Source organism: Capricornis sumatraensis, chromosome 2 (genome assembly GCF_032405125.1).
Source record: "Capricornis sumatraensis isolate serow.1 chromosome 2, serow.2, whole genome shotgun sequence".
Lineage (NCBI taxonomy): Eukaryota > Metazoa > Chordata > Mammalia > Artiodactyla > Bovidae > Capricornis > Capricornis sumatraensis.
The window spans coordinates 195,235,869-195,248,115 of record NC_091070.1 but is presented as its reverse complement, the minus strand read 5'-3'; the positions used below and the strand labels follow the sequence as shown (position 1 = coordinate 195,248,115).

Here is a 12,247-nt window from a genome sequence, read left to right as displayed (position 1 = left end):
ATATGGTTATTTACTTGGAGATACTGGCTTCAAGACTCTTAGAACTGGAAAGGGTCTTAAAGTTTTAATTCAGTCTCTATATATTTATTAAATGGAGAAAACAGTTTCAGAGAAGCCAGGTGACTTGCCCAAGGTTACGCAGGTAGAGACTAGACTAATAGGACTACCATCTATGGTTTTTGCTTTTCTGTTAGCTCTAGAGAGAACTGGGGTGCTGCTCTGATGCTTGTATTCATTCGTTGCTCACCTCAATCTCCTAAGTCCCAGTAATTTTTCCAATTCAGACACTAATTTTGGTTTCCTTTCAATTCAGCATCTGCATCCAAAAAATATGTTACATACTTCTCCAAGAGAATATTGTTCGTTATTTCACCTCCTTGTGCTTTTCAGCCTCACTTGCTCCTAAGTCTGGAAAGGTGGCTTTTCTGGTTACTCTCCATTTTCCTGCAAATTCATTCTCTTTGCCTCTCTCTCTGCCCCAGGAGGCTGACCTTCACAGCCTGTGTTACCTAGAGTCCTTTTTACCTTCTGACTTCCCGTAGGGTTTAGCCAATGGAAGGACAGAAGATGGAAGGAAAAAAAACCTCTGGGGGTATTTATTCCTCTTGTCCTCTCTCTGCTTTGATGAACTTGTAGCAGTGGCTGTGTCCTACAGCTGGTGTCCCTTGAGCCTGCTCGGAGTTACATTGTTTCCCTCCTTGTTCCTTCAGTCTTGGCAGGTGGTGAAGGCTTCCTGCTGTTCCTGATTCCTAGCATCCCTTGCTAGTTTACTTAACCCTGCCCTCATTTCTCTCCTAAAGAAAAGTTCAAGCACGCCCATCTATTTATGTTTCCCACCCTTGCTCACTGCTGTTAATAATTTCCCCCTCCTCATCTTGGTCCAAATCAAAATGCTACCTCTGTGACACTTTTCTGATCCCCTTAACTTACTCTTTTGAATTTCTTAGTACCTTTCTCATAAAGTTTATCATGCTTGAAGCAGTTATTTGTAGACAAATGTTTATCTCCTATAGATTTGAAACTGTTAGGTGTTGCAGAGCCATTATTTGTAGTTAGATGTTTATCTCCTACTACAGATTTCAAGCTCTATCTGCTTCATCCTGGCATGTCCAGAGCATCCAGCGCAGTGTCATAAACATCCAGTGAATAAATCATTATTGTAATGCTGAATTCCAAACCCAGAGTAGTATGTATGAAGCTGTGCTCATGAGACTTGGCATGAGAGAATGAAGTTTTAGAAGTTTGTTTTAGTTGTTATCATCTGCTCTTGCTTCTTGAACTGCCTAGGTGGTGTCTTTCCTATTTAATTTCTCTTCTCTTAAAAACTTTCAATTATTCTTAAAAGTTGTCAGCATCCATACTTATAATAAATTGTTTAGAATAGTTAGATGTTATTTGTGATTTTTTTTCACGAGTACTCTGATTTATAATCTGCAAGAACTTCTTTGATTGCTTTTTATGTTTAAATCCTAACAGGTTGACACTTTTCAGAATTCCTTAATTTACAAAAATTTTATTGAGCACTTGCTACAAACCAAGCACTAGCCTGGGGGATATAGTGGAGAATAAAAAGAGTCTTGTCCTGTCAGAGTCTATTCTAGTCATATTTTAGACCTTTTTGATTGATTTCTGACAACAGGGTAATCAGGGTAATTTTGTATTGCACTTTTAACAGCCTTAGTAAAAACAACTTATTTCCTTCTGTTTGATGTTCACTGGCAGCTAAATCAGATATAAAAAAACTGCTTCGGCATATGTAATTTTAAAGGAATAATCACCAAACCAGTTACAGAATCTATTGTTTCCAATTCAGGGTAATTTTCGTTCTATTTTGTTTGCTTGTTTTGTGTGAGAGATAAGCCATTTAGTACTGATTGTCTGTTGGTCTGACTAGTTTATCATTTAACTTCCCGTAGTGGTTTTATTTCAGTTTGTTGTATTTTGCTATACAGAGAGATCAGTTTTGTTAAAGGAATATATTAGATTTTGTATAAACATTTCATAATCAAATTTCAACAAGTATTATGAATGATTATGAGACTTCTGTAGTTATTTGAAAACTTGAACTACTAAAGCATTCAGTTTTAAGAATTCATGTATTTAATGTGAATTTTTCCTCATTATATGTAGAGCAGATTTCCAGGAGACTTTGTTAAACTTCCATTTTTGGTGGACCCTTGAAAATCATGAGAATTTGCTTTCCAAAATTCTGTGAAGCTCAGTGACAGGCAGTCATATGAGGTTGGAAAGGGGAAGAATGTATTTTTTGCATCCCATCCTAGTAAGCAATTCAGAGCTTATTTAAGATCCTGGAATGACTTAACCTGTGACTTTTAATTTTCAGAAAGATATTGTCAGTAGCCTGACCAGCGATTAACGTGTGAAAAATAGTGTGGACTTATATAGTAGATATTTTCGTTTTTTATGAGTTTACTTCTTTAGTGTTGACTCATGATCATGGAATTGGCAGGAAGGATGTGGGGAAAAAATTAGGTATTCTGCTTTGTTTTACTGGCCATTTTTCTTCTTAGTGTGTGTGTGCGTGCATGGGGGCTAGTTTATACTTTACCTGTAAATAATGTTATAAATTTGTTATGCTTTATTTTATTTGGCTTGAAAAGATGTATCTGAGCAGCTTTAGTGTTACCAAGTTTACTCTCTCAAGACATTTTAGGGTTTGATAATTTTAAAATAATAATGCTGATGATTTTTCAAGCTAAAAGTTATAAAATTTTTGAAACATATTTATAACCTGTACAGTTTCTGAATACTTTTTACATAAAGTTTTTGAATTTAAATACTTTTTAAAAATCAGGCATCATGAATGTATAAAGTAAAAATTAAGAAGTCTTTGTCCCAGATGCGCCTCTTTCTCAATCTCACTTCATAGGTGTAACATCTGCTTCTTGTGTGTTTTATTTCAGACCTGTGTGTATGTGAGAATAAAATAACTTTTCAAAAATATAACATCTTATTATTCATGTCTTTGTCTAGAATAAGGTAATCACTCAGCCAGTATTAATTGGCCTGAATTTTGATGTCTATTTTATTTTTATAATTTGCTTTCTACGTTCAGAAGCTGTAAACTCATATTTCATTAAAAATTTTTTTAAAGTAATTTGCTGCATTCTGAAATCTTGAGGCAATCTGTATGCCTCCCAGACATTTATATGTCTATAATGCTAGTTACAACCTTTGTAGAGAGGGAGAACATATAATTTATTGTCCCAACTGGAGCACTTGGAGAGTGAGGGAGGCTGCTGATAATTTTGTTCAGTCAACAAGCATAAAAAGAGACTCTTCCAGACAAACTGGGAAAGTGGTCACCCTGTTTATAAACTCCAGGTTTTTGTGTGTTCTGTTTGCTTTGGCAATAAGTTTTTATATGACTTTATTGAATAAATTGAGAGAGTCATTTGGAAAGATAAGGTATCAGTGATTTAAATAGAGGAAAATGGTACAAACCCAAACCTTTCTTGTGCAGTTGTTTGAGTAATCAAATCACTTTATGCAGTCAATATTAGTATTTTGTTCTGTAAGTCAAAATGTTACACAACAGTGGTGGTATTAGATGAAGAGAGATCATGAAGAGTAAGCAGTTGTGCTAAGAGTCACGATAAAGCTAAGGACTTTTGACAAAGGTGTATGTACCTGATTCCTATTTGACAAAGCAGCTCTTTTCTGTCCCAAATATATGAGCAATTTAGATTTGTTGTTGTGTTTGTTTTTTTTAAGAAAAGTTATTTTCTTTATAAATTTAAAGGTGATTTTATTTTTCAAAGAACTAATATATTTTCAAAATCTTTTTATTTTATGGAAAAGAGTGATTCTTTATATTGTTTGACTCTTTGTTACCAAGGTAATAATTGAGCACAATTTACCTTTTGTGGTTCAGGCATAATACCTGATACTTTTCTGAACATCTCATATGGAATTTTGTTTCTGATCTGTTTTCCAAGACTGTATTTTAGCACTAGTTTTATCTGTTTTCTTCACAGTTCATCAGCTTATGTTTATTTTCCTCTTTTTCAAGGAATGTTAAATACAGTTTAAGTTATGCTTGTATCCTTTTCTCGATTATACTTCTCTATTAGAGTTGCATATGTTTTGTGTATGACCTAGTTGTTAATTTATTTTGTTTTTAATCCGTCAAATATTCATTGAGAAACTTTTCTGTATGATAGGCCTAGTTTAGGGTCTGGGAAACAGTGCTGAATCCTGGTTATTTTCAGCTCCACATTATGAAGAAGAAATAGAACACCAACTATTTTGTTACTTGATGTATATTCTTTCATCTCTCCAACAACCTTGAGAGGTTTATTTTTGTGTCCTTCCCTGGTAAGAAAATGGAGATAGAGATCATGGCCAGATCATGTAGGTAATTAGGGAATTCCAGATTCAGGATTTTAAAACTAGATAAGTCTGACTTTAAAGCTTGTGTTCATTTTGGGTACACTAGGCTCCTGCAGACATTTTTAGATTAAATTTTAGTCTAATATGCTATGAATTCTTTTCAAATATCATTGTGATTTAATAGAAAAATGTAATGGGTTTGAAATCAAAGGACTGGGTTGAAATCTCAATTTAAAAACCCATCTGGATGATTTGGGTAAGCACTTATAAAATAGGGTTAGTATCTATCTATTTTACTATGTTATAGTAATGAAACAAGAAATGATGTACAGTAAAATATCTAGCCGGAAGATCTAGCACTCTGAAAAGACTTACTGTACTGTGCATCCCTGGTGAATCTGTGGGGCTAGTACTGTTTGTTTAAAACTATGGAAAAAGGCTTCACCGTTCAGGGCATTCTTGGGGCACCGAGCAGTTGTTGATAAAATAGCTATAACTATCATGTTGATAAAAGAGAACCTAGTTTGGAATCTTAGACTATCAGAACATTGACTTAGATGGAAAATGCTGTTCTAAAGTTACATTGGAGGAAAGAATTTAATAATAGGCTCAATTTTATGGATATTTTTGAATTGGAAATCTTTACTCCAAACAAATTGGTATATGAGTATTTTTTTAGGGTTAAAAATTCATACTTTCAGAACTTCTCTATACCTCTAAATTCTGTTTTCCTTTAGCTGAAGAGGGTAAACCACAGAAACGGCAGATTATAAATGTTTCCAAATTTTTAATAAACCAAGGAAGGCACCGATTAGTATACCCCACATGAAATCTTGGTCTTACTTATATTTCTGGTTTCTCTAATATACTTTTTTCATTATTAAAGCAACTTTTGAGTAACTTGGTAAGGAAACAAAGTGGTGTCATTTTTCCAAAAACTTAATTTGCTAATTTCTAAGGAACAGAAAAGCCATTAAAAATATTGGCATAATTTTTAAATTTATTTATTTTTTAACTTGCCACTTGATACTCATTTACCTATTGATACTTTTCCTCTGTACGGTTACAGATTTTTCTCTTATTATTCCTTTAATTAATTACTCATGTCACACGCACAGCATAGTAACTTTCTATTCTCTCTTTTCCTTACCTTTTTGGAAGATCAGTACCACACTTGCTTTTTTCCAGTCTTCTGGTATCTCTCCAGTTCTTGAATTTTCAAAAATAATTGTAAGTGATTCAATTGTAAGTATGCCCTATACTTCTTTCATTTGGCTGAAAGCGTATCTGTGGTGCATGTCATCTCAAATTGCTAACTGTGAACATAAACTTTCCAAATACTCATATTTAATCAAAACAACATTTCTGCAAAGTTTTTATTATCTTATTTAAGGACTATTATGCTGATTTTCCTTTAAAAATCACCTTTTGTCTGGATTTATGCCATTTGTTTTTCATTAGGTGTCTTGTTTTCTTTGGTGTTTTTCCTTTGTTAAATTTTTAAGCTGTTATTCCCTTTTACAGTTCTGCTACTGATCACTTATTTTGTTTTCTTGTTACTCTGAACTTTCCTATGAGACTCACATGGAATAATTTTGGTGTTTCTCGTTTCACAACATATTATATAAGAGAAAGCACTGAGCATAAGGTACTTAGTCCTTTAAGTTTTTGCTCTGAAATAAGATTTGATATGAAAATAATTACTCATTTGTGAATTTATTTTTACAGTGTCATTCAGTCATAGCTCTTCCTGTTCTCCATTATTCTTCTCAGTTCCTTAAATTACTCATAACTTTCTTATTTCCTGATTCTGACCTCAAGAAGACCTTAAACCACCTTTTCCCACCTTTACCTCCACTATTCATTACTCTTCCTCTATTGGCAGGAATTACTTTAAAAGCTTTTACTCTTTGCCTCAAAAATTGCCTCTTGCACTATTTTACTAAGTGTCTCTCCAAAGCAGCTACATAAGAAGTACAATTCCTGTGTACTTCAGAAAGTATTAAAGCCATCGTTTATAATACTCTTCTTTCTAATGGCATTGAAGTATTCAGTTATGTATATGTATAAAGTACAATGTTTAATGTCCCTATTAGAGTTATTAATAGAAATTTAATTTAATTTTGCTGACGTGTTAGAAGTACCTTCTGAGAAAAGTGATAATATTCAACATAAATATTAGAAAGATAGTGGGGAGGTACTTACATACATTTTTGAGGCAGTTTAATATTCTTCTGTCATTTTAGATATTATTTTTGGAATTCCCCTTAAATTGGGCCAGATGTCTGCCTTTTTATATATGTATTTTTAATCTGGACACGTAGATCTTGGTTGATAGAGAATAATGTGTTACTGTTAACTTTATACATGTACTTTAGCTTTCTTTAATTAGCAAGTTACTCTTGAAGACTAGGGACTTTTTTTATTTTTTAACCACATTTGCCACATAAGTGGGTTTTTTTTCTTTACATAGATTATTTTATGGTTAGATTTAGGTATAATTTCTATTGAGTCTCTTCTAGTTTAGCTTATTTTATATTACAAACCATTTTGTCTCTATTTCTGTATAATAGTTTTATTTTAAACTTTAAATGAATTCATACAGAAATCATCTTTAGAACTATAGCTCATCAATGTGGTAAATTAAGGAGCAACCTCTTTTGGTCCTGACTGCCAAAAATGCAGTATAACCACTTACTACTGAAGGAAAGAAGAGAAGGAAAGAAAGACATGAAGAAAGGACTGAGGGAGTAGAAGGAGAAAGAAAATGCAAGGCAGGGGAGATGTAGGAAGCCATGTGTGGAGAAGACTGGCATCATGGCATTAGCATTGCCGGAAGCTGCCATCAGTGCAACCACGATTGCTCAGCAGTGAGCTAGCCTGGAGTTGGGGGGTGGAGCGGCACAGTGCTGAATGAACGGTAGTTTCTGCCCTAGTGGAGTTTATAATCCTTCAGGGAAATCAGTCAAGTAAATATTTAGATATGATAAAATGTGATAAGTGTTAGATTAAAAGGCAAGTACAGAGTCTGTTTAAGTCCCAACCTGCTTGTTCCCAAGAGCTAAGATGTCGCTGTAGGAAGTATGAAGTCATAGAGTTTTAAATGGTCTGCCTGTTCTGAGTTCTATTCAAAAGAAGACAGACCACTCTCGACATGGTAAAGGACTATATTCTATTTTTATGACCTTTTTAAAAACACAAGTCCATTAAAAAGGATATGAATAAGTGTAATACCTTATATTTTAAATGTTGAATGAAAAGAGGAATAAAGGGATTTTATGAAATCATTTATGTTAGAAGGTAATAAGTTCCTTTTCTCTTAAGATACTCAGACTAGACGACTTTTAAGAACTTTATAAAAGTAACTGCTGTTGAGTGGGAGGTCAGACTACATGGCTTTAATTCTATGTCCTGAATCACAGTATGTAGTGAAAACATATATTTTCCTCTAGCACATTATTCTTAAAAGATTTGAGAAAACAGCTTAATTACTAGCAATTGCCTGTCCACATTATTAAATCAATGTGTACATGTTATTTTATTGATTGCAGATGGGAAACTATATATGTAGATTTATTTTAAGGTATACCAAAGATTTATGAATTTACTGTGCAAGAGCGTTTAGGCCAGTTCTGGGATTTTAAACTAATAACTATTGTTACACACTTCCCATTATACAGTACATAGAGAAAAGTGGATTGTTGAGTAGATCTTTGACTCGGATATTACAATGTTGGGGTTTTTAAGGTTAAAGGAATGTTGTGGAAGACTGTCTAGGGAGAGGCAGGTCTGAGAAAAGAGCCACAGTGAGGTTCGCATGATTATATTAATAGTAAAATCAGAGAGTTGTTTTTAAGACTTAATTTAGGTAGCTTTCAGATCATAGTAATTTAAATCTAAGTTTTTCCATTTATTTATTGGGGGATTTTTAATCAAATACTGATTTGTCTAGAAGATTATGTTAATTAGATTTTAATATTTAGCAAGAATAATGTATTTAACTGATTTTAATGAGGTTCTATAGTTAAGTTATTGATAGTTATATCGCTTTTGAAACAAGAAGTAAGCCAAGCAGTCCTTCCTGTTTTCCTGTGGTGTAGTTACATTGAAAGGAATCACTCTCTACTTTCTCAGTACAATACTGTAGTATCTCTGGAATGTGACGGATTTATCCTTTCTTTCCCACATCTTGTATTATCATATTCTACATAGGAAGGAAGTGTTTCTTTAACAGTGTCTTTGGGGTTATCTTTAAAAATGAAGGTGTTTACAATTTTATAAATACATCTGGATTTTGCATACATTGCTTATTATTTTTCTTTCTTAAACTCTGTTTTTACATGACATCTCTTATTTTCAGTACTCATTTCAAGTAGTTTCTTAGTGTGTATGTAAAAAAAAAAGGCAGTTTTTGTTGCCTTTGAATTTGAAAAAGAAAATGAATTACAAGATTAGTTGTTTTTCCCATGATCTTAATAAGAGTTAGGTTTTTAATGCTTTGTTTACGAATTTAAATTTTAGTTTGGGAAGAACAGCAGTAGTAACAGTAGTTATTGATAGTAATTATAGTCTTTAGTAGATGTCATGGCTGCCACATTAATAATAGTAGGAGGAGGAGCCTATATTTGGCAGGTAAGAAAATAGCTTAGAGAAACACAGTATCTTGTTAGTGGCTGAGCTGTAACTAGAAACCAGGTTTGCCAACCCATTGTTGTTTCCATAATGCTATACTGTGTCAATCTGATGTTTGAGATCATGGCGGAGAAAATGCTTTGCTAATGACAGTGTTAGGCAATGATGCGATGAGGTGTTGCGTTAATATAAAATGAACTCTGGCCTCAACTGACTAAAATTGAGAATGTGAAATGATAAGCAGTTTTTTGGCAAAAGGGAGGGGAACAAAAAACAATTGAAGGTCAAGTCTGTTATATTGGAGCACTGTGCCTCAGCCTTTTAGTGCAGAGTTTTGTGGTTGGGTTGGGATTGTGACTTTATTGGTTCCTGACCCTTATTTCCCTGTTTAACTGCATGACTTCTAGTCATGCAAATATGGCAAGATGATAGCCTTTTTTGATCTCAGACTGTTTTGTCTTTTACAACCAATATTAATGTATTTTTCAGTCAAAGATGATTAACTCAAAACTTTCTTTTGAGTAGAATTAAAGCATAGGAATCTTATACTCTTGGAGCTTAAAATTTTTAGTGTACAAAAAGTAGGACATGCACATTCTGGATTGTAAAACTGAGAAATAAGTGGGCCCTCTAAATAAATAAACATTTAAACTATGTCGCGAGTGTAGTGTTCATGCCAAGGGAGAAAAATGAGTAGGGAACAGAAGACAGAAGTGTTGTCACTTTCACTTAGGGAGGGCCCTCTTAGAAGAGGTGAGAATTTTGAGTTTTCCTTCTTTTTTTAAATAAGGGAGGAGGAGGAGGAAAACATCTGATCTAATGGGGTAATTTAGGGAACAGGAGAACAGTGAGAATATAAAGTTGAGATTAGGGTACTAGAGGATTGAACTGAACAAAAAATAGGGGGGAAATAGGATAATCTAGGTTGTTTTGTGCATGTTCCTTTAGCTAAATTATTGTTGCTCTGGAACCCAGTATGGGGCTTTTGGGAGAGAAGAAAATTATTCTGAAAAAGCAGGATAAATCCTAATTTGAACAGCAGCACATACAATTGATGAGAAAGGAATAGTGCTAGAAGTTCATGAAGGAGATTGATGTACCAACTATTCTTGGAGAATTTAGATAATTTAAATAGACCTATTATTTATGTAAAAGACTATTTTTAATTTAGAAAAGTGAAGTGTCACGTATGAAGGATGATCTTTTGTACTATTAGACATTGCTGGAATTTATTGCAATTTTTTTTCCCCTCTAGGGTTTGGATTCAGGATTTGTTCCTAGTGTCCAGGACTTTGATAAGAAACTTACAGAGGCTGATGCATACCTACAAATCTTGATAGAACAGTTGAAGGTATGGTATTCGATTATATATTGAATTGATATAAAGTAGTAAATGTTCCAGAGCTTGATTTTGAGTAAAACAGTTACTTAATGTTACCAACTCCATGGACATGAGTTTGAGCAAGTTCCAGGAGTTGGTGATGGACAGGGAAGCTTGGTGTTCATGGGGTCGCACACAGTCGGACACAACCGAGTAACTGAACTGAATGTTACTTTACAATGCTTACTAATCCTTCAGCAATTTTTAAAACTAACCTAAACATAATTAGAAGGAAATAAAACAAGGTTAGTTTCATATTTTGTTTAAAAGTTCTCTGAAACTGGTAAATTTTAAGTGGTTTAGTTTCTAAGGCATTTTTTTATTTGGGTGAGTTAGGATTTTGGAAGAGTTTATTTCTTTACATCCTTTATCATAACTAAAATTGTCTCCTTCAATTCCCACTTTAAAATTAATTACTAGCAAAGGTCCTGGAAAGAAAAAGAAATGTTGATAAACTTGAAAGGCAAGGCAGAAAAAAACAGGTTCAAACTGACATTTTAAGTTCTTAAAGTCATATATTTTCTTTTGCTTTGTAATGCTACCAGAGTAATTGATCTTGACTGTTTAAGATAGTTCAGTAGAATTTGACTTGATAACAATACCTTGGAAAAATACATGTTATCTTGTATTTTAAGAAACATTATACTTTTAATCCATGTATAAATCATCCCTGGAAGAAATATGGTTGTTTTTCTTTGTTGAGTAAACATATACAATGTAGTAAAGCAGCTTGATACTATAATCTTTTCTTTTTTTAATCCTGTAGCTTTTCGATGACAAACTTCAAAACTGCAAAGATGATGAACAGAGAAAGGTAACTTCCATAATCATGATTTTGACTTCAAAAATTTTTAAACAGGGAGCCTTTGGGAGAAGTAATAGAAGGACCTCAGTGTTTTGACTACTTTACTGTTGACCTCTTACAATGTGCCATATAGGTTTTAAGGGGAGTTTTTTGGTGCATTTCTGGTGTGGTTTCATAATTAAACAAAAGAATAACTGAAATTTTTATTATGATACCCTTTTTGTAAGTACCACCTTCCTAGGAATAAGTTCTTTCTGTTGAGGGATCATATGTTGAAGGTAGAAATTTATTAGATTTACATATGGTCACTTCAGATATTAATAAGGCAACTGGTAAAATTTTCAAAATAAACCAGAAGCCGCAGATAAGGACACAAAGTGAATGTTGCTTTAGTGATAGTTCCTCCCTTTGGGTTTCTGACAACCACTTTGTAGTTTGAATATTATTTTCTTTTTTCAATTAATGTTTCTTTTTCCTTGACTAGATTTCCTGATGCACCATCATTTATGTTTTTGCATTTCAGTTAACCATAGCCTTGCATTTGGCTCTTTTATACTTGGTAATAGTAGTGAGTCATGTTTAGCTCACCTTAGTTTTGGAATTTAGTTTCATGTCATTTTTAAGCAGCTTTGCAAAGTTTAAAGTGATTCTAAAATAAGCATTTTAAAATCACATAATGTATCCTATAGAAAAGACAAAACTTGCTTTCAAGTAAGGAGTAAGAATGTTTTATATTATTCTTACAAATCTTGAATTGACTCACATGAATTTTATTTGAGGATGTAATCCATAAAGTGTCTGAATTTTTTATTTAAATGTTTGATTTAAATTAAGAAGTACAACTAAAAGCACTCTGCAACCTGCCTGAACTCACTTAGATAATGAGTACATTTTTAGTAAAATTCTTTAAATGACTAACCAGTAAAAAAACAGCAATGATATCTCCTTGTGTTTCTGACAGTTTATTTAAACTTATCTTTTGCAGAAAATTGAAACCCTCAAAGAGACAACAAATGTAAGTTATGTTTGATTAACTCTGGCTTTGCATTAGAAAATGCTTTAAAATGTTTCTGTTT

At 33.1% G+C, this 12,247-nt stretch overlaps 1 protein-coding gene across 4 annotated transcripts in view; it reads left to right on the top strand.

Annotated features, from left to right (window-relative positions):
* The window catches only part of OSBPL9 (oxysterol binding protein like 9), a 170,976-nt gene that overhangs the window by 119,395 nt on the left and 39,334 nt on the right, over nucleotides 1-12,247 (top strand). For 3 of the 4 annotated variants that reach the window (XM_068966060.1, XM_068966059.1, XM_068966057.1), the window contains 3 exons: nucleotides 10,241-10,336; nucleotides 11,133-11,180; nucleotides 12,157-12,186. In XM_068966060.1, coding sequence (XP_068822161.1) covers nucleotides 10,241-10,336; nucleotides 11,133-11,180; nucleotides 12,157-12,186 — 174 coding nt within the window. Of the gene's footprint in view, nucleotides 1-5,514; nucleotides 5,584-10,240; nucleotides 10,337-11,132; nucleotides 11,181-12,156; nucleotides 12,187-12,247 lie in introns of all 4 variants that reach the window. The other variant, XM_068966058.1, reaches the window with a different exon arrangement.